The sequence below is a fragment of the Archocentrus centrarchus genome, chromosome 2, assembly GCF_007364275.1.
Source record: "Archocentrus centrarchus isolate MPI-CPG fArcCen1 chromosome 2, fArcCen1, whole genome shotgun sequence".
NCBI lineage: Eukaryota > Metazoa > Chordata > Actinopteri > Cichliformes > Cichlidae > Archocentrus > Archocentrus centrarchus.
This window is the reverse complement of record NC_044347.1, coordinates 18,026,976-18,052,898: the sequence shown is the minus strand read 5'-3', so window position 1 is coordinate 18,052,898 and position 25,923 is coordinate 18,026,976. Positions and strand designations below refer to the sequence as shown.

Here is a 25,923-nt window from a genome sequence, read left to right as displayed (position 1 = left end):
TGTCGACCTATACACCTTCTTCATCACTTCTGGGTAGAGTCTGTGGTTCACCTTCTTTAAGTTGACTTCCTTTCCCCCTCTCCTTTCCTTTCAACTTGCCGTCTGCATCTCCTGCAGATGTGTACGGCCTTGTGCAGAGCACTGTGGTTTGAGTAGAGGATTACTGTGCACTGAAGAGGCGACGGGAACTTTGCGGCCTGTTGGGCTTTTAATGCCCACTCTGTTAAACATACGTGTGTGGTTGCTGTTTGGTAAGACCATCAGCCCTGTGTAGTGTTTATCTGTCAGGGAATCAACGTCATTCGGGTTTTAATGAAGCCCCCCCCCCAGGAGCTTTCTACAGATGAACAGCAAACCCTGAAGATGCCAGGGTTGCTTTTTTTTTTCTTTATCTCTTTATCTGTATCTTACAGCACTGCGTTGTGGTTGTGTATTTCACCCATACTTCACCTATGCTCCACTGTTTGTATTTGAGCTATTTTTGTCTATATCACTCAGCTTTGTCTACCAACATCAGGAAAAAAATATAGCTATCCACCCAAAAGTAGTGTCTGTAACACATTTGGTGCTCTGACTCTGCACCACATGTGTGATTTTTGTATGTTTTATAGGTAAAAATATAATTCTCATTTATTTGTTTGTTTGTTTATGTGTTTTTTCCTATTCTATATCCTGAAAATCTCCCTACCATATTTTATAAGTGGAGGTGAATGCTCCTGGAAGGTACTGAATTTATATTATTTGACCTGATGTACGCTAGCTACTTCCGCAGCAGAAAATAGTCTCCTCTTGTCGTGTCCACCTTTGGGAAAATAATAAACATGATATAATTAAAGCGATAGCTTCGTACTATTCTAGCGAACTGGTGGAAAAAAAAAAAAAAAGTAAACTGGGGTTTGTCTAGCAGCCTCTGCGGCAGGGGAGGTAAATCATTTCTGAAACAACAGCGCGACCGTTCGGCGGTGAGGAGCAAGTACAGGATGGAAACCATACGCAAACTCTCACCCTTTACGTAATGACGTAGGATAAGACGTTTCCGACGAGCCGAAAATGGCGGAGTACCTGGCATCCATTTTCGGTACAGAGAAAGACAAGTAAGTTTTAAACAGTTTTGACTCCGTTTTATTCATTATTTATTGTTAAAGTCGCCCGAAATATTGCTTTAATTAAAGTGTGCTTGCAGTGGGTCTAATTCAGCGACGGCGCGGGTTATTTTGTAGCCGTAGCTCTGCTGCATGTCTGAGGGAAGCTAACATTAGCAGGCGGAAGCTAACATCCAGCTAACGCTTTGAATGAAACTCGTGTCCGCGCTAACAGGAACCCTCTGCGTGCTGGTAGTTTGCGCCAAAACAGTTGCGTTAAATGGTTGCCTGCTTGTGCGTGCACACACCAACATTGGAAGCGTGTATTAGGGATTTTTAAAATTCTGCTAACGCATCAGCTAAGAGGCTGGTATTGTTACGCCTCACCGGTGGAGTGCAGCAGAAGGCGTCCTCCACTCAGTGCCTGCTACACTGACCGACTGACTGAGGCTTAAAAAGTGGCTGTCACCTGCACATTTATGTAGTGATATGACGATTGAAACGAGCTGGACATTTGATTTCGTCCAGACAAAGTCTCCAGAATGAAGAACACCCAAAACAACATACAGCAGTGGTTAAAATAGTTAAGCAAAGCCATGTAGTCATCATCATCTAACTCATTTTAGTATGTACACACATATTACACCGCTTTGCTCCCCTGCTCTTTAAATTTGAGGCTACAAAATGATATGACACAGTACGCAGTGCAGGCATTTTATTTAATTCCCAGACAGCCTTTGGCTAAGCATCAATAAACCGACTGTAGCGTTAATTTGGTCTACTGTGTGACAGTGGTCTTTTATTACTGTTATCATTTTTGTACGGGTGGTGCAGTGGTTACCACTGTTTCCTCACAGCAAGAGGGTCCTGGGTTTGAATCCACCATCTGGATGAAGCCTTTCTGTGTAGAGTTTACATATTATCTCCGGGTACTCCAGCTTCCTCCCACAGTCTCGATATATTAATTGGTGATTAAAATTGCCCATAGGTGTGAATGTTTTTCAGACAGAGGGGTGACCTGTCCAGGGTTTCACCCCCACCCCCGCAATATAAACAAAAACAAACCTAAATTGAATAAGCGGAAGAAAAATGGAAAATGTATCATTTGTATACATTAACCAAATAAAGTTACCCCCATAGAGAGCCATGAGTTAATTGAAATGTTAAAAAGAAAAAGCCAAGAACACTTTACACTTTATTTAGACTTTACATTTTATTCTGACTATTGTGGCACATCTGTTGTAGTATGTATTAAATGTAACACTTAACACTGTACCTAGTGTCCGCACTATTCTGACTCCTAAAACTTTTTGAAACCCTGCTTCCCTTGTTTTAGGGTTAAAGCTTCTGGGTTGTGTTCAAGTCTGGACGAGCAGAAAAAGCAGCTTTTTGTTAAGGATGAAGCAGACACAGACTTTCGTTTCCTGATTGGGTTTTGCCATGACTTCCTCTGGCAATAGATAAAGCTCCAAGTTCTGCTATGACCTGTTACTGTTTAATTTGCAGTGACTTCCAAGGACACTGACTGCTTGTCGTACTTTTCGGTTTCTTTCTGTAACGTCTCCTTCGTTTTTATCAGCCCGTGTAAATTTGGTATTTTTGTTTCTAAAGAGAGAGACCGTATTTTTGTGTACTCGGTCGCCTGTTCTGGCAGTGCCAGCTCCAGTAGGAGCTGAGCATTTACAATAAGTGATTGGGTACTGAGTTTTAGTCGTCAGTCTCTGTGTTTCTCTGCTTTATAGTGTTTAAAATCAGCCACTGAAAGCTCTTTTCTCAAACCTTTGTATTTATCACAGTCAGTTTCCATTCATCTCATCAGAGGGAGATTTGTGCATTGTGCTGTTTTTGTATAGTGTTATGGATGTGGCAAACTCTGGTGCAATTGTGTGCTGCATCTTTAAAGTATACAATAAAACCATTATCATCATTGCTTATATAGGTTATCACTTTATTGCCTATAGGTTATCACAGTTAACCTATATAAGCAGTGCTCCAATATGAAAGCACAGTTTGTAAACAGTGTGAGGCCCGTCAGTCTTTGGCGGGTAGTTGTTTTCTGCCATTTCATTAGTTCTGTTTTCAGCATGTCAACAACTTTACATCTTAGCAGTACCTAAGGTCCAATTCTGAGTATGTGTGATAACGATTTTTCTCCTTTTCCAGGGTCAATTGTTCCTTCTACTTTAAAATTGGAGCTTGCAGACATGGAGACCGCTGCTCGAGATTGCACAACAAACCAACCTTCAGCCAGGTGAGTATCCCAGCTAGGGCTGCAACGATTCACGTGTAAGCGGCGCTCCTCACTAGCATTAGCAGCATTAGTGCTCCGTCGTCTTTTTGTGGGTTTATTGGTGGCTGGCAAACCAACATAGAACTACATTACTGCCACCTACTGGACTGGAGTGTGAATCACACACACACACACAGATTCTAAAAAGCTCTCCGTTGTTGCGATGGATTTCCTTTAACACAGAGTGGGTCATTGCTAGAGTTGCCACCTGTCTCGTAAAATACAGAACCCCGTATGTTGCGGGGTTCCGTACTTTACAGGACGGGTGGCAACTATCGCTGACATGCATTTCCACGCCTCCACTGCTCTCTGTGTGTCTGTGTGTGTTGTGCTCACTGAGAATTTCAGCTGTTTTGTCTTTACTTCAACTGTAGCTACCAGAACTGGTTTGCTTGCGAGCGCGGGCTACTAGCACTAGCGATGGTTCAGTACCGGAAGGCCCGACCTCCCAGGACCGAGGGGCTCCGTCACAATATTTTTTATACTTTAATCCCTTATTAGTGACTAAATATAGACCTGCAGTAGAAACGTATTTTCGAGAATGCTTGTGAATACAAAGTATTACAACATTACTCATACATGCGCCATGGCTCCCGCAGCCACTAGTTTTTCAGAAACACTCATAGCAGGCAGCGGTTTTAACTGCGCAAGTGCAAAGAGGCGAAGCTGTTATAGAGACGGTGAGCTCAAGTAGTGCAAAAGGAAATGTTTTTCCAGCGTCCAAAACAGCAGCTTTTTCTTTTAGTAACCACCATTAAAATCTTTACTGGGAAACAGCTGGAGGTCCTTCATCAAGCACCTGATCAGCAAGTGTTAAGGTGAAGAAAAGAGAACTTTGTAGCTGCTCCATCCACCGCTGTTTGTTCACAGGCGAAAAACTGCAGTACGGAAGTTAAAATATGCAGATAAACTGTTAATAAAAAAGTATTTCTTATGCGATTACTCAATTAATCGTTGGAATAATCGATAGAATACTCGATTACTAAAATAATCGTTTTATGCAGCCCCAATCCCAGCACAGTTTCTTTAAAATTGATGACTTTATTGACCGTGAACCTGCAGTCATTTCACGACCCAGCGTACCTCCTGACCTGTATGTTAGTTTGCCCTCTTGACTCAGTGAGGTGCACACCCTGGCCCCTGATGGTTTTAAACACAAGTGAGCTCATATGCGCTTACTTCTTTAAAAGTTTTTTTTTGCGTTTAAAATTTTAAGTTTGTATGATGTGTGTAAACAGTGAGCGTTTTTTCTGGCTCCAAATGAGCCTTTAGAGGTGATTACACTCATAAGCACTGCTTTGTCTGTTTATCCATAAAGCATTGAGTCTGTTACCTTAAAAGCAAAAATATATTCCAAACTTGAGCACATTAAACCCCACTTAAAAAACAACTTGTTCTGGTCCTGGTGATTTTCGTGACCTGTTTAGGCCATTTTAAACAATGTGACACTGACTTCTTGTTGATTGTTTTTGTTATTGATCTTTTTCAGGTTTCTTGTTTTTTGTTTGTTTGGTTGGTTGGTTGGTTTTTTTTGGGGGGGGGGGGGTCCAGCACTATTCTGTGTTTTACAATTGAAGAGAAGTTACGATTTATCACATTTTATTCTTGAAGTTATAATTCCCCTGGGTCTGCTTAGAGTCTCATTCATCCAGGCCATAATAGTCTCAAGAGCTCGGGGGGAACCGGACCTCTTTCAGTTTCTGTGAAAACATTTCACATCTCATCCCACAGTCTTCTTCAGTTCTAAAACCAAAAGGAACAACATCCCTTATGTAGCAGGTTTGTCACAGGAACTCAGGAGAAATTGGAGAAAACAAACAGCCACTCCACAAATGCATGGCACAACAGAAGAGCCACCCCAACAGGACTCAGCTGTACCTCTGCAGCTAAAGGATAAAGAGCACTCTTTCAAGGATGCCAGTGTTCACATTTTGGACCAGGAAGACAGATGGTTTAAAAGAGGAGTAAAAGAAGCCATCTATGTCCACTGTGAACAACCATCATTGAACAGAGGCGGTGGCTTACAACACCAGCTGTCAGCCACATACAGTCTTAAGATCTCTTCCCAGGTGCCTCAACCCCCCACTGACACCTTACCTCAGGTGACCTTACTAGTGCCCCTTTTCCACCTCCAGTGCCCGTGCTGTTCCCAAAAGAACCGGCGAAAGGTTAGGAACAGGCCCGCGTTTCCACCGCGCTTGCGAACCGCTCCTTTACGTCTGAGTGTGGGCGGGTCCTCCTCTGGACACGGAAGCCGAAGAGTGCAAACGTGGGAGAACACGCTCCCCTTTCTTGTGCCGCAAATACGTTTTACGGTCCAAACAAAACTACTGCAGCACCTGTGTGCAGCACAGAGGTAAACACAGACAGAAAATACGAGCAAGACGACAAGTACGCACTTTGGGTCCTTTTATCTGTGATATGAAATGATACAAAGCAGCAAGTTCAGCCTTGAGACCCAAACTAATTCACAACCCGGAAAATTGCTTCGCTTTTCTCATGTAATACACATGTAATATGATAGAAAAGTTTATGTTGAGACAGCAGAGTCACGCCTTTCTGCCGCTTTCGTCACGCGTTCTTGGTTCCAGACCAGCTAGCTTGCGGGGCCCGAGTTGTACCCATTTTTCGGCCGAGCACCGAGTGCGTTCGTGGTGGAAAAACCTCTGAACGGTTCAAATACTGGCACCGGCACCCTGTCGGTGGAAAAGCAGCCTAGGTTGCATGGTAGGGTGGTTCAGGTCTCACATTGGTTTCACCACCATGACTTTTTTCACACTTTGGTTCATGTAAAGATGTACATGCTCAGCAGTGATCATCACCTCCTCCACCAGCTCCAAAGGAGACACCCCTGCTAGAGTTTGCCAGGGACCCTTGGTTTTAGGACTGAAGAAGCCTCTTTGATGAGAGGTGAAACATCTTCAAAGAAATTGAAAGAAGTCCAGTCACTTATTTTTTCCCTCAGGCTCTTGAGACTAGGTTCATTGGGGTTACTCTTAAAAAAAAAAAAAAAAAAAAGTGTTGGCTTACATGAGGAAGTGGGGAAAATGTAAACGTGCTACAGTCCAGGTCAGCTTACATTCTGGTGTAGTTTAACACTGACCCCAACATGTCATACTTATCATGTTTCTTTTCTTCAGTGTGCCAAAGCATTGTATGCCTGTCAGGGTCAAACAGAAGTTCATGTTAACAGAAAAGGTTGAAAACCTGACAGTCCTTGTTTCTTCTTTCCTCCACAGACCATCCTGATTCAGAACATCTACCGCAATCCCCAGAACAGTGCGCAGACGGCCGACGCGTCTCGCTGTAAGTGAAACATTTGTCAGCAACCTTCTACTTTGTTTCCAAAAAAGCACTGCTCCAATATAAAAGCACATCTGAGGGACTGCTTCAGCCTTCTTCACTGGAGAACTGGTGCGGACCTCATTATCTCCCATTGATCCCCAACACTGTTAATGTATATTTAATGTATGTGTTACACAGTGGTTCCCAAACTAGGGAGGCGGCGTTATGAACAGGAAGGGCTGAGCAGGGCCAAATAATACTGACACATGATTCTTTGAAGCAAAGCCAGAACAATTTGGAAAAGAACCCAAACATTACAACCAGTTAATAAAAAAGATTTGAAACTATGCAGAGGCTCATCTCAGTCACCACATCAGTCAATGAAGATAGACCACAGGGAGTCCTATGTCTCAATATTAGGTTCTGGCAGAATGAAGTCACTTCATACTTTGAAGTTGCTTATTTCTTTGTTTTTAGTAGTGTTGCACACTGAAGTTGTAATTCTGTATTAACTGCAACAAAGCTGTTTTTGAGGAAAGTGTGTTTGTATAATTACATGTGAACGGTGACCATGAAAGATGTTTTTATCTCCTGATGGGGGCCCGGGAGGACTTGTTTGGGAACCACTCAGCCAACACAAACACGAAGCATGAACACCTGCTTCAGATGCCTCTTTTTTTGGCCTCATGGGCCTTCAAGTAACTCAGAGTAACCGTCCGACCAGTGACACTAAAAAGCAAACAGTAGTTACAGACTCTGCTGATTATGTAAGAATTCGGGTCAGTAAATATGTTGAGCCCAGTCTGGCAGAGCTGAAGCAGACCCTCTCATACAGGTAGGTGTGTAATGGAGTCATAGGCTATCTGGGATTTGAGAATTTGTGTATCTGTTTTTCTTTTGATTCTGTATTAAAACTACACATCTAACAGGTATATATTAGCTTTGGTGTTAATAGGCTAATGAGCCTTTTGATCTCAACACAGTTACCCTGTACTTGATTAATTTCATTAAAAAAAAAGGGCAAAGTATTGAAGTGGAGTTATTATGCTTTTTCTTGTATTCCTGTACTGGTGAATAATGGCCAAAGTTTCAGATAATGAGGCGAGCTTATGTACAAGTAGTCTCTGTGAGTGTCAAGTCGTCCTTCAGAGTGCTCTGAATGCTCAGTTTCAGACAGTTTTTTTATACTCTGTGTTCTTAGTGATGTCATAGACTGTGCCCACAGCTGGGCACAGAAACCTCACCTGCCTGCTGCTCTTGTTATGAGGGGCAGCCTATTAGAAGACAGTTAATTTAACAGGAAGGCAATGCGAGCCGTAACAGCTCCAGTTCCAGACAGATGGTGAACTGGGTTTTTGCACCAAAGCCCAGTATAAGATAAGCATAGATTATCCTTCAAATGTGAGCCATGCAGAGCTACTGGAAATGAGCATAATAGGTCCACTTCAATGGAAAATCCAAGTGGTGCTTAACCATTAAACTCCACCGAGCCTTTGATTGTTTTAAGGAACAACTTTTGACCCCAGTTAAGATTGTCCATTATTTTGAGTTATGAATCTTAAAGCTGATTTTTCATGTAATGGAAACACTATAAGAGACCAAACAGATGTGACTTACTGATCTGCTACCTCCAAAATTAAACCTTGAGTCCAGTACAATTCTTTTAGACCTTCTTTATTGAGATTACAACCTTTTCATGCTGAACTAACATTTTATATCATGCTGGAAATTGAAGCTACATTACAGACTGAAAATCTTGCCTGTGTCTACCACTAACCTGCTATATTAGCACAAAAAACAGTGAAGGGGTGTTTGCATTCCAATGAATGACGGTGCAGTTTTTCGTGAGATTGTGAATATAGCTGTAGCCATCACATGATCAGCAGGAACAGAAATTATCTAATAACATTTTTTTCCTCCCCAGCTCTGTATTCGGTTGGATTTATATCACAGCAGTTTACGTTTTGTATTTCAGACCATTTCCCTCTTGAACATTTACCTTCATAACCTTGAAAACTCTGCCCAGTCTGCTGATGTTTACACTGTAAGTTCTCCCTTCATCTGCAGGACCCTCCAGCACTGACTGCACTTAATTCATTATACCACACCTCCCCACATAAATTTGGTCAAGTGTAGAAATGTGTCCTCTGTACACACAGGTTCCTGGCATCATGCTGTCTTGCATGTTTTCCAGGCCTGACTTCAATTAGCCCAGTCAGTGTTGTGCACTGATGTGCAAAGAGCAGCTTTTCTTTCACTTCCTTAATTTTCATGTTGTGATAAATCGAAAAGCTATAATTACAAGTACTGTTTCTGGGTTTTCTACACTAAAAGGTTTCATGCTGAGTACACAGTGATTGCTGAAGCTGGCTTCTACTGGTGATGACCCCAACTTAGTCAGGGGTTCATCATTAATTAGTTAAATGGCTTACCTAAAATACATGTATATTCTGAGGTTTAGTGTTAGGAACTGTCTGCACTCACTGTTGTGTAAAGGTGGCTGAACACTGGAAAATGTCATTTTAAAGTAAAACCACCAGCCTGGAGCAGACCAAAAGGGGTCAGCTCTAGTAGCATCTCATTCAGAGTCTTTGTTAATCTTTCATTATTAGCAGGGTTTAGCAAGATTTCATGTTGCTTTACTTGGACTGAGTCTTTTACCACCGGTGTCCATCTGCCTTTGCCTTGACTGCCCCCTTTTTGGCGTGTTGTAGGCGCTGTCAGCGATGTGGAAATGCAGGAGCACTACGACGAGTTCTTCGAGGTGAGTGACCTTTTGTGTCTCATTTCTGTCCCACGTGTTGCACTGTTGCATGTCACCACTGCGTTATCTGCCATGTGTGATCTATTTCGGCCAAAAAGAGCAACGTGTTATTGACAATGTATTTATGAAGCAAGAATCTTTTATTGGTTTGGGGGGTGGGGCTGATATTAAGCTGCTTTTCTTCTTGGGGAAATGCGGGTGCCCAAATAAATAACCTAATAAAAAATGATTTATGAGTTTATCTTGTTCATAAGTCTTGAATATGAGATTTTAAAAAACACACTGATAAAATGATCAGCATGTATTATAGAGATAATTGTTGGCAAAGGTTAAGGTTAATCCTTCTTGGCTATTATGCAATGTATTACTTCTGATTAAAAGCCTATCAGCATGACTCCACATTAACAGCATCACTCCCTACTTTGTGTCTAAGCAGTGTCAAACTGTTACACAACTACTTTTACGCAGTACCCAGTGTATGTCTTTACATTACCTCCACCTGGGTTAAACCAGTTTACTGGTTAAAATGTTTTAAATATGAAATAAAACCTGTTTGACAGGTTTTTGTTTGTTGTTTTTTATTCCTATTTCCTACACAGGAGGTGTTCACAGAGATGGAGGAGAAGTACGGAGAAGTTGAGGAGATGAACGTGTGCGATAACTTAGGCGACCACCTCGTCGGCAACGTTTATGTCAAGGTCGGTCTTAGGACCTCAGTGTTTTTACAGGGGCTTGAATCAATATGATGGGCTTCGGCCTGTAACGCCCTACGTACGTGTGTGTCCTTTGACCGTAGTTTCGTCATGAGGAGGATGCAGAGAAAGCCGTTATGGACCTGAACAACCGCTGGTTCAACGGCCAGCCCATCCACGCAGAGCTCTCCCCCGTCACTGACTTCAGGGAAGCCTGCTGCCGCCAGTATGAAATGGGGTGAGTCTAACTTCAGTCTGTGAGGCGGAAAAATGCAGTGTGATGTTTAATAACAGAGGTATAAATCTGCTAAATTAACCGGCCGACTAATATTCTAAAATATTAAACTAGAAAGAAAAAGATGGTTTATTCTTAAAGAAAGCAGTCATGGTTAAACATTGTCCAGACAAATATTGTGTGTCCTTTTAAGGGCATTTGGAAACTGCTGAATAATCAGACTCAAATATGTGGTACTTTGTGCCATGCGTAATATCTTTTCTGTGTGAGGTTCGTGCTCTTTGTTTAGCATTCACGTAAACGTGAGTGTGGTCGAGTACTCGTTTATCAGTTACTCTGACACAGCTGATGCAACTGAACATTTTCTGCATCAGAGAACTGCAGAACGCCGCTGGTTAGCAGGGCTGCCCTGTCGTCAAAGACAGATTGGTTTGCTGCATAACGTCTTAGAACCAACTGTTAACTGTTGAACTGTACTACATATGAATACTTAGGTTAACTAGTGTTTTTGTTGCTCATGAGTCAGGGCAGAAGCTTTCTAACTTACAATCGACTGCTAGTGCACGTCTTATATGTCATATATATACAGACCCATTCCAAAAAATTTGAATATCATGGAAAAGCTGATTAATTTCAATAATTCCATTCAAAAAGTTAAACTTTCATAGATTATAGATTCAGGGCCCACAGTTTAAACAATTTCAAGTATTTATTTGTTTTACATAATTTGGACTTCCAGCTCATAAAGCCCACGAAAATAGGATTTCAAAAAATTTGAATACTGTGGAGAAATCAGCCCAAATTACTTCTCAGTTTTTGCAGGAAAAAAAAAGAAATTAGGATCAAATCAAATCAATCAAAATATGGTACTTTCAAAACGATATGTCAATCTTCAGTATTTGGTTGGGAATCCCTTTGCTTTAATCACTGCCTCGATGCGACGTGGCATTGAGCCAGTCATCCTGTGGCATTGCCTGGGAGTTATGAAGCCCAGGTTTCCTTGATGCTTGCTGGCAGCTCTTCTTTGTTGTTGGATCTGGTGGCCCTCATTTTTCTCTTGAGAATACCCCATAGATTCTCAGTGGGGTTTAGGTCCGGCGAGTTGGCTGGCCAGTCAAGCACTGTGATGGCATGGGCATCAAACCAGGCTTTGGTGCTTCTGGCGGCATGGGCAGGGGCCAGGTCCTGGTAGAAGATGAAATCTGCATCTCCATACAGATCCTCAGCAGAAGGAATCATGAAGTCCTCTAAAACATTCTGGTAGACTGACTGACTGTGGGTATTTCACACTGGACCTCAAGCACTTTGGGCTCTGTTCCTCACCCGTCTTCCTCCAAACCCTTGGATCTTGATTCCCGAATGAAAGGCACACTTTACTTTCATTGGAAAAGAGGACCTTGGACCACTGGCAAACGGTCCAGCCCTTCTTCTCCTTGACCCAGTTGAGACGCTTCCTACGTGGGCTCAGGTTCAGAAGTGACCCGACAGTTGTAGCCCATCTCCCGGATGCGTCTGAATGTGGTGGTTTTTGAAGCTGTGACTCCAACTTCATTCCACTCTTTCTGGATCTCTGACAGATTCTTGAATCTTCTCTTTTTGATAATCCGCTGAAGCCCACGGTCATCTTTTTTGCTGGTGCATCTCCTCTTGCCACATTTTGTCCTTCCACTAGACTTGCCATTGATATGCTTGGACACAGCACTCTGTGAACAGCCAGCCTCCTTAGCTATGAAGTTTTGTGGCTTACCCTTACGGAGGGTATCGGTGATGGTCTTCTGGCCAGTTCTTAGGTCTGCAGTCTTCGCCATATTGAACCGAACTGAGACATTTGAACCAAACTGAAGCAATTTAATGACACCTGGGGAAACCTGTGCAGGTGCTTTGAGTTTAGTACATGATTAGTGTGTCACACTCAGTTTAAAACATTGATGCCCTGCAAATTTTGGGCTGATTTCTTCACAGTATTCTAATTTTTTGAAATCCTGTTTTTGTGGGTTTTATGAGTTGGAAGCCCAAATTACCTAAAAATAAACAAATAAATACTTGAAATTGTTTAAATTGTGTGCCCTGAATCTACAATCTATGAAAGTTTAACTTTTTGAATGGAATTATGGAAATAAATCAACTTTTCCATGATATTCTAATTTTTTGGAATAGGTCTGTATATGACTCCCTCAGTGATTTTTCATTGGGATTTGGGGGGTTATTTGCTCAGTGGACATAAAGATTAGGTGTTCTGCTTGGTGGGTTGGTAGCGCTGCTCAGAATGTGTATGTGAGCCAACTTCTCCCCTCGTGGCACAGCTCTATCAAATGCGAGGCCAACTTTAACCCTGCACGTACCGTTTTCCTACAGAGAGTGCACCCGAGGCGGCTTCTGCAACTTCATGCATCTGAAACCAATATCGAGGGAACTGAGAAGGGAGCTGTATGGCCGCCGCAGGAAAAGGTACAGAAATCCTGAAAGTCAGACGTCTGTTCTTGTGTATCACTTTAAAATTTGAAAATCAAATCTCAAATCTTTTATTCTTTTCCGCACCAGGCACCGCTCTCGCTCACGCTCCCGGGAACGACGCTCCCGCTCCAGGGATCGACGGCGGGACCGCGAGAGGCGGCGGTCGAGGGACCGAGAACGCTCTGGAAGATTCTGAAAGAAGATGAGACTGACCCACCAAATCTCTCCCTCTTAAGCCCAACAGTGATGACAGTTATTTTGTTTCACTTTTTTTTTTTTTGTGAATTGTTGGAAGTGTTTTTTTTTCTTTTATTCACTTTTTTTTAAGAAGAGCTTGTGTCGCTTTCTCAATAAAAACAGATTTGTAACTGCACTGGCATCATTTTCTTGATTCTCTCACTCTGATCCTGTTCTTTGAAGGATTTTATTGAAATTTATTGTGACTGCTGCATTTTTTATACTGATCCTGCTAAAAAAACAGAGCTTCTTTCTGATCCTGTCAACCTTAAAACCAGTCTTTACGCAATCACAAAGAGTGGAACTGTTATTACACCTCAACTTCAGGGCTGGAGCCTATCCCAGCTGTCATAGGGCGAGAAGCAGGGTACGTCCTGTACAGGCCGCAGGGCTAACACAGTGAGACAGACAGCCATTCAGAGCTATGGGCAATTTAGAATCACCAGTTAGCCTAACCGCAGTAACTGCGTGTCTTTGTACTGTGGAAAGAAACTGGAGAAAATCCATGCAGACACGGGGAGAACATGGAAACTTCACACAGGTGTGGGCCAAGGTGGATGTGAGGCAACAGTGCTAACCACCACGCCACCGTGCTGCCACACACCTCGTACATTGTAAAAATACTGACCTTTTTTTTTCTGTTGCACTGCATTTTTTTTCTGGTGAGTGGCTGATGCAATATCAACTAAAACGTAATCAGCCAGTGGTTTTGATGCTTTCTCAACACTTCTTCCCCTTTAACACTGCTGAGTTTGCTTAAATTGAATGTGTCAAGTATTTCTCATATTAGCCAAAAAAAAAAACCAAAATACTATTTAATCCCCAGTATTTTGTCATAATAATGCCTGAACAATTAATATACATTTAGAAATGATCACCAGTGAGTTAATTCGACTGTTTCAGCTGTGGAGAAACTTAATGTGGGTAGTGTGGGTTTTAGTTATAAAGATACAAATACTTCAATAAAGTAAAAATACCTCAAAGTTGTACTTAAGTATAGCACGTGTCTTGTACTTGGTAACATTATTTAGAAGTTAAAATCAAGCCTTAATTAAAATGTTGGTATTTGATGTTAAAAATTGAGTTATGCTAACAAAAAAAATAAATGATTTAATTAAATTATTAAAGCCTTGCTTGGTTAAATTCAAATTTTGGTAAGCTCGTGAGAAGCTCTCAAGGTGTCACCCGCATCAAAGTCCGTGGTGGGTACGTGTGCGTGTTTGGTCAATAAAAAGTAAACAGGTGTCAAGACAACTTTACCCCCAAACCCATTTGAAGAAATCTCTGGTCTGATTGGTGGAGCCCACAGACAGACGCCCCCGCCGCAGCCAATAAGAAACCGTCCTAAAATATCTTGGCATCCATACACTTTCGTCCACGTGCGTCGGCACGTTAAGGGCTTTGCTTTGTCGGAAGTGGATCACTTTGCTGTGTGTAGTCCTCGGCTCGTCACCAGTGTGGTTTCCTCACAGATTTGAAGGCGCATTTAAATCTCCAGGTGAGTGAAAACGCAGAGTGACCAGGCGCAGCGGAGGAAACAATGTGAAGCTGATACATTTAAACATTTTTTTTTTTTCCTGTGGGTTGATAAGAAGCTGATGCAACATTGTAACTACGCAGTTTGAGCTTTTGTTGGACCTTTTCCAGCCCGTGTTATGAATTGGGTGTCTGCTTAAATGCTGCGTTATGTTTTATATTTATGTAATTATTCTCCTTTAACCGGCCTTTATTTTATTTATTTATTTTTACCTTTGTGGGGCTTTTTTGTCTTGATATCCTGTCTCATCTTTTTATTTTCAAATAACGCTGCTGTTAAATTGTTATGGTGCAGTTTCTGTGCTGCAGTTCAGCACAATATGGTATGATGAAATAACGCTTAATCTCCCCCTTATTTTAATGAGTATTCGCTTTATTTAAGGAAGCCACATTTTACCTAGTTCTTGATCTAATCTCTGTAACCTGTGGTACAAATCCCAGTGATAATGATCGCTTTCTTTTTTCTTTTTTTTTTTTTCCAGAGAATAGTAACAGCATTTTTTTTCCTGTCAATTCCATTTATACTACAGCAGTAGGTGTCATCATTTTTATTTATTTTTTTTATTCAAAAGGTACTCAAAAAAAACAAAGTTACAAACAGCTATTTTTCTATGAGCTACTGAGTCATGTTAAAGGTCATGCAGGTGCACCTTCACAGCATTCCTGCTGTTCGCTTTGGCCCGTCATTTGTGATGGCTCAGTGGATATCTATAGCGTGCTCATGTATTGTCAACCGGCTGATCGGCTGATACTTTGCTTGTGTCTGTTGCTTCCAGAGCAATTAAATGCTCCAAATCATAAAGGGATGCTGCACAGCCATAGTCACCACTGAACTCGCAAGAGCAGTGAACATACCAAAGGGGATTTTTTTTTTTCTCTCTCTCTAATGCCTCAACATAAGCAGATAAATGTCTGATACGGGATTTTTTTCATTAGAGTGGGCTGATGTTGCCTGACTTTGATCTTTGTCTTATGTTTCTTTAGCCTGTGAGGTTTAATTAGGGATTGGACTCTTGGCTTAAGTGTTGCATATTAAACAAAACTGAAGTTTCTGCTTGGTAAATCCTCTTGTGAGTCTTTCTTACCCTGCAGCCTGGCTCAGACCTGTGTGTGTGTGTGTGTGTGTGTGTGTGTGTGTGTGTGTGTGTGTGTGTGTGTGTGTGTGTGTGTGTGTGTGTGTGTGTTTGTGTGTGTGTGTGTGAGTGAGTGAGATCCAGGAGGATCATATTTCCCTGTTGAATCCTGTAAGACCACCTCATACCATGCACTCTTTCCCACATTTGCTACCACTGATCTAGCCAGTGTTAATTAGCAGCATGCCTAGCAGGGATTATAAGGACAGGAGAGGGGAGTTAACACCTGTAATTGGTTTCTGCTTCTTTTAAAATTTGATAGCTGATCAAATGGATTATCATCATAACCGTGAAAGCGCATGAAAGTCAGCTCCCCCACGCAGAGCTGCTGGGCCGGCGGTTATGCCCGGCAGCTCTGCGCCGGGAGCTGCTGGCTTAAGAAAATGTGTTCAGTCCTGTGGACATTGTCTGAACTCATTTTGGAGTCAAAGAGGGGGGCCCCTGCTTTAACAGCTGGCTCTGGTGTGTGCTCTGTGTTAGTGAAGCCTCATGTGGTGCCATTCAAGCTGGGGGATGGGAGAGAAACAGGATGTTTTAATGAGCGGAGAAAAGTTGTGCTTGTGAATCTGTGGCTGGTAGTTTTTGTTCTCTTTTTTTAGCCATCCTTCTTTATTTAGCTCTTTATTTTTCTTATCAAATTCAGTGACTGGGTTAAAGTGAAAACAGTCTTATCAGTTTGTTTGGAGTCATATAACCATTGAATAAAATGGCAACTCATCATGTTTTAGAAGCCGTCTCTGTGAGTTTTGTCAGATATTTGCATGCCAAGTTTTAAAATTGTAACTAATTTGCCAGCCAGTTTAGCCACACCGTCTATCTCCCTGTACAAACAAGCAGCAGTCTAGTCCTGTTCTTGGAAAATTACCACGTGCTCAGCTTGTTCACCAGCATTCAAAGACTGGATCTGGATTTAAAGGTTCCCTTTGATCAGATCAGACTGTTTAACTCTCTACCACCACACTCAAATTTAAGATAATGTGTAACATTTTGTTATGTATTAGGAACATTTATAACCAGTTATAACTGATTACAAAGTCATTTTAGGGTTTATATTAACCACATTTATAAACACTGAGATAAGCAGTGATTTTTTTTTTTCTGCATATGTAATGCAGAAGTCATTGATGTGCATCTAAATATCTTGAATCATGAAATAAATGATTGCCTACCAACTTCTTAAGAAGAGGCCTTGCTCTCTTCCTTTGGTGAAGAAATGATGCAATATTAACAGAAGCTTTATCACACACACACACACACACCACCACCCTCTTACTCCCTCTTTTGTTTCCTCACGTCGCTTTGATGAAAGCAGTTTGGCTGCTCGTCACGATGACTAGGTGAAATGTTAAGTGTTCAATACGTGATGGACTGAAAACTAGCAACAAATGTGTCCTGGCAGTGCAGATGTGACTCAGCAGTAATAAAGGAGAAGTTCAGTGTCTGCTTTGTGCTGGGTTTTGTTTCCGTGCCTTTTGGCTCCCACTCACCAGATTTTGTGGTGACTTTTTTTTGTTGTTGTTGTTGTTTTTAAGGCTGTCTTCAGTTTATCATTCAAAACAGGCCGTGTTTTGTCTAATGGGCATATGCAGTCCTTGGATGGTCAGATTTCCTCTGTTGGGAAGTCGTTCCATTGACACAGATGATGCATTTGCATTTTATTGCTCAGAGGGTTTAAGCAGCACTTTCATAGCTATATCCATTAAATGCAACTTATAATTCTCAGAATTACTGGTGATAACTTTCCTAAATAATCTAGGCCACAGTTGCAGTTGCAGCTTAATGCCTACAAACAAGGTGATTTGCAGTACTCAAAAGTTTTTGAATATGGTGTCAACATTTTATGACTCTGAGTTGTTTTTTCAACATTAGTGGCCATTAATGTGACTTTATCCAGAGAGCAGTGCTGCTTTACAACTCTTACAGCAACGCGTGAATGCACACTTGATTGCACGCTACATTAGATGGAATATCAACATGAGCACTTAAGGACTAAGCCCATCTCCTCGTTGTAGCCTCGCTGAGGTGCACGTGTGGTTGAAGATTCTCAGCCTCAATGAGCAAAAGAAACTGGAGATTTAGAAAATGCATCATACCTTTTGATACCTGAGGATGCAGAGTCCAAAGAAAGAGCCTACTGTTTGTCATGGAAGGTCAGAAACAACAATATGAAAGCAGATAGTTTCCTGGCTATAAGTTGAGTCACTGATTACGCGGGAAAACTTATCAAAAGTTATCAGAGCATGCTTATCTGTAAGAACAGTGTGTTGTATAATTGGATAACCCTGTTTCCTGTTTTTGTGCTATTTTTTTTTTTTAATTGGCTTTTCTTTTTTTCTAGGTTAAGTCATGCCATCAGTTCCCTCATCCAAAGAGACCACCGTCAAGAGCCCCGTGTGCCCACATGCTGGAAAGCTGCAAAGCTTCAGCAACGGAGACAAAAAACTCAACAACGCAGCTGACAACCTGAACACAGAGGAGGGCTCGCAGGAGTCGACCAAAACCATACAAATCACAACAAAGAACTCTTCTCCCGAAAGGAAATGGATCCGGCCCGACCTTCCCAGCCGCTGCACATGGAGCCTGGGAGCCTCGAAAGCCGACTCCCCTCACACGCAAGTCCCAAGGTCAGTGTGGTGGTCGGAGTGCCGGTGCTTTTACATGTGAAACAAATACTGCCTGACCAAAGAACACAAATCTGCTGTCGTGTTGACTGTTTGTTTAAAGCTCTGAGAAAGAGTCGAGATAACTTGCTGGGGAGTGACAGCTGAAATAAACACCTATTGTTGTTGTTCTTAAGACTTCTCGAATCAGTGAAGTGAGTGGAAACAGCTGTTATCTCACACTAGTGGTGGCAATAAAAACCCGTCTGAGCTTGATAAATAAGTAATTGCCTTCCAGTCTATCTGCACACCCAGACGTCAGGTCTCTGATTATCGCGTTGCTTTTTTTTTTTCCCTTCTCCTCTCAGAACCGTCACGCCAGCCATTCTGCCAAACATCCTGCACAAAATCGGTGACACTCCCATGGTACGCATCAACAACATCCCCAAAGCCTTTGGACTCAAATGCGAAATATGTGAGTCATGCTACATGCAAGCCCAGACACATTATTATGTCAGATAAAGTCTGACTGGTTACAGGTTTACAAGGTATGAAAGGTGTGTGTGTGTGTGTGTGTGTGTGTGTGTGTGTGTGTGTGTGTGCTCAGGATTATTTTGAATATGAAGGCCGTCCAGGGTTGATTGTGTCATTCAGCCGTCTGCTGTAACAAAATATCAATCAATCATATCTGTTGGTATTTTGTAGTGGCCAAGTGCGAGTTCTTCAATGCAGGCGGCAGCGTCAAGGACAGGATCAGTCTGCGGATGGTGGAGGACGCAGAGAGAGCCGGTATTCTCAAGCCTGGAGACACCATCATAGAGCCCACCTCTGGAAACACTGGTAATCCACTGCACGCGTCTGAGCCGGTATGCCGCAATGCACGAAGACCTGCACTGTAAAACCTGTTCGAATGTGTTTGTCTTTAGGGATCGGACTCGCTCTGGCTGCTGCAGTGAAGGGCTACCGTTGCATCATAGTCATGCCGGAGAAGATGAGCATGGAGAAGGTGAGTTTCCTGTCATACAGAAACCATAGTTCTGTCTCACACCAGCTTTTAGTTCAGACTAAAACATGTCTAGACTGCCGCAGCTAATTGCGGGGTAGGATTCCCCGAAACCAAAGTGTGGTTTTGGTTCTGTTTTTGTTTTTTTTTTAAATATATATTATCACTAAATATGCAAATTATGGCCTTTTATGGAGGCAGAGGACACACTTCAAGTTTAGTGCACCTGCTGCCTCATCTGATGCAATCTTTCTTTATAACCTATTAATTTTTAGGTATTTAGCTTTTTTTTTTTTTTTTTTTTTTTAAAGATGTTAAAGCAAGCTATTAAAAAGTCTTAAGTTATTTTTTTATTTTAACATTTTCAAGCTTTTTTCCACATTAAATTTGAAAAACTGCTCAGTGCCATAAAAAGCCTAAGTCCACAGTTCTGCTCTACAAGCTCGTTGCATCATTAATTTAATAATTGGTCTAATAATTGTAAGGTCTGAAAGAACATATTCATATCAGTATTGTTCACTGCAGTCAGTGTACCTAAATTCTGACACCTTAACAGGCAGAATTCAAGTGTTAATATTTCCTGGTTGTTCCCTGCAGGTGGACGTCTTGAGAGCTCTTGGAGCGGAGATCGTTCGGACACCCACCAGCGCCCGTTTCGATTCGCCAGAGTCTCATGTAGGCGTTGCCTGGCGCCTCAAGAACGAGATCCCCAACTCGCACATCCTGGACCAGTACCGCAACCCGAGCAATCCTCTGGCTCACTACGACATCACGGCCGAGGAGATCCTGGAGCAGTGCGATGGTACGAGGATCTTAAACTCAGAAAAGTCATAAAATTATATAGAAATTCCTTCGATTTACTCTTTTTTTTTTTTTTTTTTTTTTTTTTTTTTTTTTTTTTAATCCTTTTAAAACCACTAGAAAAATTATCGCTCGAGAATGTGTAATCAGTCAGCAAGGTGGTTTATGTGTTGCTTCTGCGGACAGGTAAATTGGACATGCTGGTGACCGGTGCAGGCACTGGGGGGACAATCACAGGCGTCGCCCGCAAACTGAAGGAAAAATGCCCAAACATCAAAGTAAGCTCTTTACTGAGATTATGTTTCAGGTCTTTTTCTTGCCATGGTTGGATTAAATATCTGCTGAGCTACTTATCGCATATGAATGATGTGTTTTGTGCGCAGATTGTTGGTGTTGATCCTGAAGGTTCAATCCTGGCTGAGCCCGAGGAGCTTAACAAGACCGACAAGACCCAGTACGAGGTAGAGGGCATCGGGTACGACTTCATCCCCACCGTGCTCGACAGATCAGTGAGTTCCTGCAGTGACTTTTATTCCCATTATTTCTTAGCTGCTCCTAAATCATCCTCACAGTGATATCCTATGTTTCCAGGTGGTCGATACGTGGTACAAGTCCAACGATGAGGAGTCCTTCAACATGTCTCGTATGCTGATCAGAGAGGAAGGCCTGCTGTGTGGTAAGTCCTGGTGGTTCTGGGCTAAGTTAGACTTTTCCACCTCAGGAACTGTCAGGTGGTTTATGGGTGGGCCAACTTGAGAATCTCCCCTGTAGGATTTACTTCAGGGCAACTTCTGCTTGGCCTTGGAAAAACAATGTGGAGCTTGATGCTGATTGGTTCAATTCAGAGTAGATGGCGGTACAACAAATGAAACAAGATCAAGATCCCAGTAAAAAGATCAGTAGGAAAATATTGTGGGTACTAGGGCGCCACTTCAGCCAAACTCACCTTTCGCTCTCTTGTGTAACAGGAGGCAGCTCTGGGACGGCCATGGCAGCAGCTGTGCATGCTGCTAAAGACTTGAAGGAGGGCCAGCGCTGCGTGGTGATCCTGCCGGACTCCATCCGCAACTACATGTGAGTTGTGTCATGTTGCATATGCAGACATTTGTTTTTGTTTGCTTTCTTTGTGTAAGCACTGAACAAGCAATCTCTTGCCCCACCACCAAGGTCAAAGTTCTTGAGTGATAAGTGGATGGTCCAGAAGGGCTTCTTGAGGGAAGAGGACCTCATGGTGAAGAAACCATGGTATGTGTCATTAAAATGGAAATTCCCTTCTTATTCAGTCTCCTCTGTGGGTGCTTGTGAAATATGCTGCCGTGTTCTCTCAGGTGGTGGAACTTGAAGCTGCAGTGCTTGAACCTGTCAGCCCCGCTCACCGTCCTGCCTACCGTCAGCTGCCAAAAGACCATCAAGATCCTCAAGGAGAACGGCTTCGACCAGGCACCTGTGGTCGACGACACAGGGTGAGTGTCCTGTGGGTAAAAGGAGGCGCTAAAAAAACACTGAATGTTTGCTCATTTAGCTTTACATAGTCCTAGAAGCTGTGTATCAGATGCTCAATAGCTTAACTTTAACTAACCTTTAACTTCACTCTGTGTGTGTGTGTGTGTGTGTGTGTGTGTGTGTGTGTGTGTGTGTGTGTGTGTGTGTGTGTGTGTGTGTGTGTGTGTGTGTGTGTGTGTGTGTGTGTGTGTGTGTGTGTGTGTGTAGGTTGATCTTGGGCATGGTGACTTTAGGGAACATGCTGTCCTCGATCCTTGCAGGAAAGATCAACTTGTCAGACCCTGTCAGCAAAGTGATCTACAAGCAGTTCAAACAGGTTAGGTTGGAAATTTGATGGATTTAAAGACTGCATTTTCTAATTCTGATTGGCTGACACTGACGGCTAATGACAGTCACTGATTCAGGAGAGGATCTGAAAAGAGAAGACTGTAAACTTGCTGTACTAGAAAGTCAGGATTTGAAACGAGACTGTTTGCTGGCCAAAAGTTAAGATTTAAGATTAAATTTGTATTGTCTTCTGTTCCATTTCTGTTACATAGTAATTTTTCCAACTGTGTGTGTGTGTGTGTGTGTATAAAGTGTTAGTATGACAGATTTCAATGAACTTGTTGCTGTAGCACCACCTTATGGCAGTGAGAGGTTGTTTTGTAGACTTGAACCTGGATAAGGAATTGTGTTAACTTTTGTTCATAAATTTTGAGCTTGTATTGATTGTTGCATTCAGCACATGATCTCATTTTCATTCACAGATCACACTGACTGATAACTTAGGAAAGTTATCCTCGATTTTGGAGATTGATCACTTTGCCCTGGTGGTACATGAACAGATCCAATGTAAGTACAGCCGTGTTTATGCATTACACCGTTATTATATGGTTATAAGCAGACTTCCTCCAATATTGAAACCCAAGATGTGCCGGCTGAAAATGAACTCCAGTCTTTTCTTCTCTTCTCTAGCTGTAATAAAATGTGTATTTTAAACTGATCAAAGCTGGACAAACAGATCTGTTAATCAAACCTGCAGCGTGGGACTTTTGTCTTCCCTGTGTGGCTGTTAGGGTGACTGCACAAAAACACTATAGGCACCAGATTTAAACCTGTTAAACTATGAAATATGGAGCGGCTTACCTGCCACTGATGCGCTTTATCAGCTTTAAATCGGATGTGACCAGTTAGGTTTTATTTATTAATTTTTTTTTCCCCATACTGCACATTCTGGCATAAGCACTCACTGGTGCTGGTAAAATGAGGCTCTGACAGTGATAAATCAGGTAGTAGCTACTGTTACATGTCAGCTGATACATGTGTGCAAGTGAGGAAGTTGACCTTAACTGACATACCACATGTTGTATTTGTCATGCAACACGTGTCTTGTTTAAATCATGTACATCCAAAATAGCACGTGACCTCATAAACCCACTGTGTGCTACATGAGCAGCATCAACAGCCACGCACACAGCGGGTGATTTGGCAGCTAAAGAGAAAACTGCTTTCCTTGATGGAAGAGCTCAAAAAGTGACTCCAAGTGAAAACTGAAATGTGTATAGATGATTATATTTGAGAATATTAATTGTGCTGCTGCCCCCAAGTGGCCAAAGTGCTAGAATACAATAGTAGTAGTTCCTGGATTATTCACCAGGGGGGTGTGGGGTTAAGTTTGCTGCTACATTAAGTTTAGTGAAAGCACTGCAGCGCTTTGAAAGGTTTGACTGGTGTGTTGGAACAATATTCCCAGAAATGTTCCTGTTTTAACTCCTGTGTGTGTGTGTGTGTGTGTGTGTGTGTGTGTGTGTGTGTGTGTGTGTGTGTGTGTGTGTTTACTCTCTCTTCCCTCCTCCAGACTTGACCGACGGCTCTCACAGTCTGAAGCAGATGGTTTTCGGGGTGGTGACGGCCGTCGACCTGCTCAACTTTGTCACAGCCCGGCAGCGCACCATGTCAGAATCCACCGATGAAGTGTGAATGGTTGAAGCTGGAAAAAGACACTACAGGCTTTTGCATTTCTTTAACATGACAAACACAATGACATTAGTTTAGTGTCTCACAGATGTCAGATTTTTTTTTTTTCCTTGTAGTTTTTGGGTGAAGTTGGCTTTTATTTTTCTCTCTGAAAACGTTTGAATCCTTTTTGTTTGCTTGAACTTGAGTCTTAAATTATAATAAGCAAAATACTTTGTGCCACTGTGAGCTTACGATGGAGGTTATTATTGCTTAAGCTTGTAGTTCTCAGAGCTTTTCAAAGTTTTGTTACCATGTCGACTTCTTTTATTGTTTTGTATCAGAGTTGAAGACTTGCTGCGATTTTTATTTAGCTGAAAAAGAAATGATTGTATCACTGAGGCCTTGTGTATCAGACAGAAGTGCACAAAAGCCACATTCACCTCATTTAACATAATTATATAAATGAGGAGGTTGTGTGTGTGTGTGTGTGTGTGTGTGTGTGTGTGTGTGTGTGTGTGTGTGTGTGTGTGTGTGTGTGTATAGGCATATTTTCATGAATGTTCACTCTGCTGCTTTCATATTTGTGCGTACACAAAAAAATCACTGTAGGGTATTAAATCTGAAAATCATGATGTTCCACAAGTGTAAAGTAGTCTGGACTACCTAATCTTCTTTTCTACTGCTTCATTTTTCCTTAATGAATGTATAAGACTGAATAAAAATCAAAGTCTGTAGCTGTGTGGCTTCTTGATCTTCGTTTTTTTTTTTTTTTTTTGGTTACTTTTTTTATAAACTTCAACAAGGTGCTGGAAACGTTCCTCAGAGATTTGGGTCCATATTGACATGATAACATCACACAGTTTCTGCAGATTTGTTGGCTGCACATCCATGATGATAAGCTCCCATTCCACCACATTCCAAAGGTGCTCTATTGGATTGGGATGTGGTGACTGTGGAGGAACATATTTGAGTACAGTGGACTTATTGTCATGTTCAAGTATTTTCTCTTTTTCAGACCATTCTGTCAGTCCTAGAGATGGTTGTGTCATGATGCTGTGCAATCAATGCATTGAGGTGCTGCTGATTAGATATTTGAATTAAAGAGCAGTCAAACAAATTAAGAGGCCATGAGTGTAGTTTGTCCAGTAGAGTGGGCTCTGACTGTTGTTTACTCTCAACACTGTCTACAGCACATGCAGCAGAGTTGGTATCAGCTTTGAGTAGACGAGGGTAAATTTAAGTGGTGTTGTCAAAGTATGGCTCTGACCAGTTTGTGAAATACAATACAAACCCATCATGTGAGGCCTTCTGTGGGGTCCTAAAACAAACTTAAGCTATCAAAATTTTACTGAGGTATATTTTTTTTAATTTGGAATTCAAACTAATTTAATAATATGAGTGTTAAAAAACAAACAAACAAAAAAAAACAAGATAGCCAGAGTTGCAGTTGCTCCATTTTACGGTTTTTCTGGAAATTACACGGTGTACTTGAACACATCTTGTCAAACCACTCTATAAATATGTGAAAATGTATTTTATATAACATTTTTAACAACAGACTGATCAAGAGGGCCAGCTCTGTTCTGGGACACCCTCTTGACCCAGTGGAAGTAGTGAGTGACAGGAGAATGGTGGCTGAGCCGTCATCCCTGTTACATAACACCTCCCACCCCCGTGCAGGACTGTCTGACAGCACTGAGCAGCTCCTGCAGTGACGTGCTGCTGCACCCACGGTGTGTGAACGACAGATATCCGAGGTCTGTCGAGGGGGCAATCATATTTTTTTTTTCTTGAGGGGTGGCCATACCATGCCCCCCTTTCTAGACAAGCTCCTGCCTAGTCATCTAAAAATGTCAATTTGTATCATTGCAGTCTGGAGCTTGAAAAAGGGCGACTGGACTTCTTGACCCAGTGGACTGGACAAAAGGCTTCTTCAGTTCTAAAACCAAAAGGTGGACAGTACAGTCCCAGGTATTGGGGTTATCCCCTGGAGGTGTTCATTGACCCAGTATTGATCATGTCCATAATCACATGTGTCAAGGTGTGGAAAAAGGCGTGGGTCAATCAGTGGTTTCGGGTGAAACTACTGTGAGACCTAATCAAGTGACCTGTTGAGGTCAGTTGAAGAAAGGTGTGAGCGCGGGCTCAATAGATGGCTTCTTTTACTCCTCTTTCAAACCATCTATCTTCCGGTTCAAAATGTGAATGTTGGCATCCTCAAACGTGTGTCCTTTGTCCTTCAGGTGCAGTAGTACAGCTGAGTCTTGTCCTGTCGGGGTGGCTCTTCTGTGTTGTGCCATGCTTTGTGAACTGGCTGGTTCCTCCAATATTATACTTCTTTTACCTTAAATAGTGTACATTTTTCTC

General features: G+C 42.1%; 2 protein-coding genes across 3 annotated transcripts; both read left to right on the top strand.

The window, feature by feature from the left end:
- Window positions 1–1,019: 1,019 nt before the first annotated feature.
- LOC115794136 (splicing factor U2AF 35 kDa subunit) lies at window positions 1,020–13,175 on the top strand. Of its 2 annotated transcripts, none has more exons than XM_030749453.1 (8): window positions 1,020–1,094; window positions 3,246–3,333; window positions 6,612–6,678; window positions 9,372–9,421; window positions 10,021–10,119; window positions 10,218–10,351; window positions 12,704–12,796; window positions 12,890–13,175. In XM_030749453.1, exons 1-8 carry the CDS (start codon window positions 1,051–1,053, stop codon window positions 12,996–12,998), a joined length of 684 nt encoding a protein of 227 aa, XP_030605313.1. In that variant the 5' UTR covers window positions 1,020–1,050; the 3' UTR covers window positions 12,999–13,175. The 2 variants fall into 2 exon arrangements, with proteins under 2 accessions (XP_030605313.1, XP_030605322.1); XM_030749462.1 differs by lacking the exon at window positions 1,020–1,094 and adding an exon at window positions 8,633–8,701 and having other exon boundaries at window positions 3,277–3,333.
- A 1,225-nt stretch (window positions 13,176–14,400) lies between these two features.
- Window positions 14,401–24,278, top strand: LOC115797208 (cystathionine beta-synthase-like). The gene is made up of 15 exons (XM_030753728.1): window positions 14,401–14,537; window positions 18,047–18,332; window positions 18,677–18,783; window positions 19,014–19,148; window positions 19,235–19,314; window positions 19,909–20,113; window positions 20,299–20,390; window positions 20,496–20,621; window positions 20,704–20,788; window positions 21,081–21,186; window positions 21,280–21,357; window positions 21,441–21,575; window positions 21,823–21,931; window positions 22,365–22,449; window positions 23,456–24,278. The coding sequence occupies exons 2-15, from the start codon at window positions 18,055–18,057 to the stop codon at window positions 23,575–23,577; spliced, it is 1,743 nt and encodes a 580-aa protein (XP_030609588.1). The 5' UTR covers window positions 14,401–14,537; window positions 18,047–18,054; the 3' UTR covers window positions 23,578–24,278.
- Window positions 24,279–25,923: the final 1,645 nt, after the last annotated feature.

Coding starts and splice junctions, on each gene's coding strand:
- LOC115794136 (XM_030749453.1), top strand. CDS start 1,051: ATGGCGGAGTACCTGGCATCCATTTTCGGTACAGAGAAAGACAA. Junction 1,095..3,245: donor TTCGGTACAGAGAAAGACAA/GTAAGTTTTAAA, acceptor CTCCTTTTCCAG/GGTCAATTGTTCCTTCTACT. Junction 12,797..12,889: donor TATGGCCGCCGCAGGAAAAG/GTACAGAAATCC, acceptor TTTCCGCACCAG/GCACCGCTCTCGCTCACGCT.
- LOC115797208 (XM_030753728.1), top strand. CDS start 18,055: ATGCCATCAGTTCCCTCATCCAAAGAGACCACCGTCAAGAGCCCCGTG. Junction 19,315..19,908: donor AGAAGATGAGCATGGAGAAG/GTGAGTTTCCTG, acceptor TGTTCCCTGCAG/GTGGACGTCTTGAGAGCTCT. Junction 20,622..20,703: donor CCACCGTGCTCGACAGATCA/GTGAGTTCCTGC, acceptor CTATGTTTCCAG/GTGGTCGATACGTGGTACAA.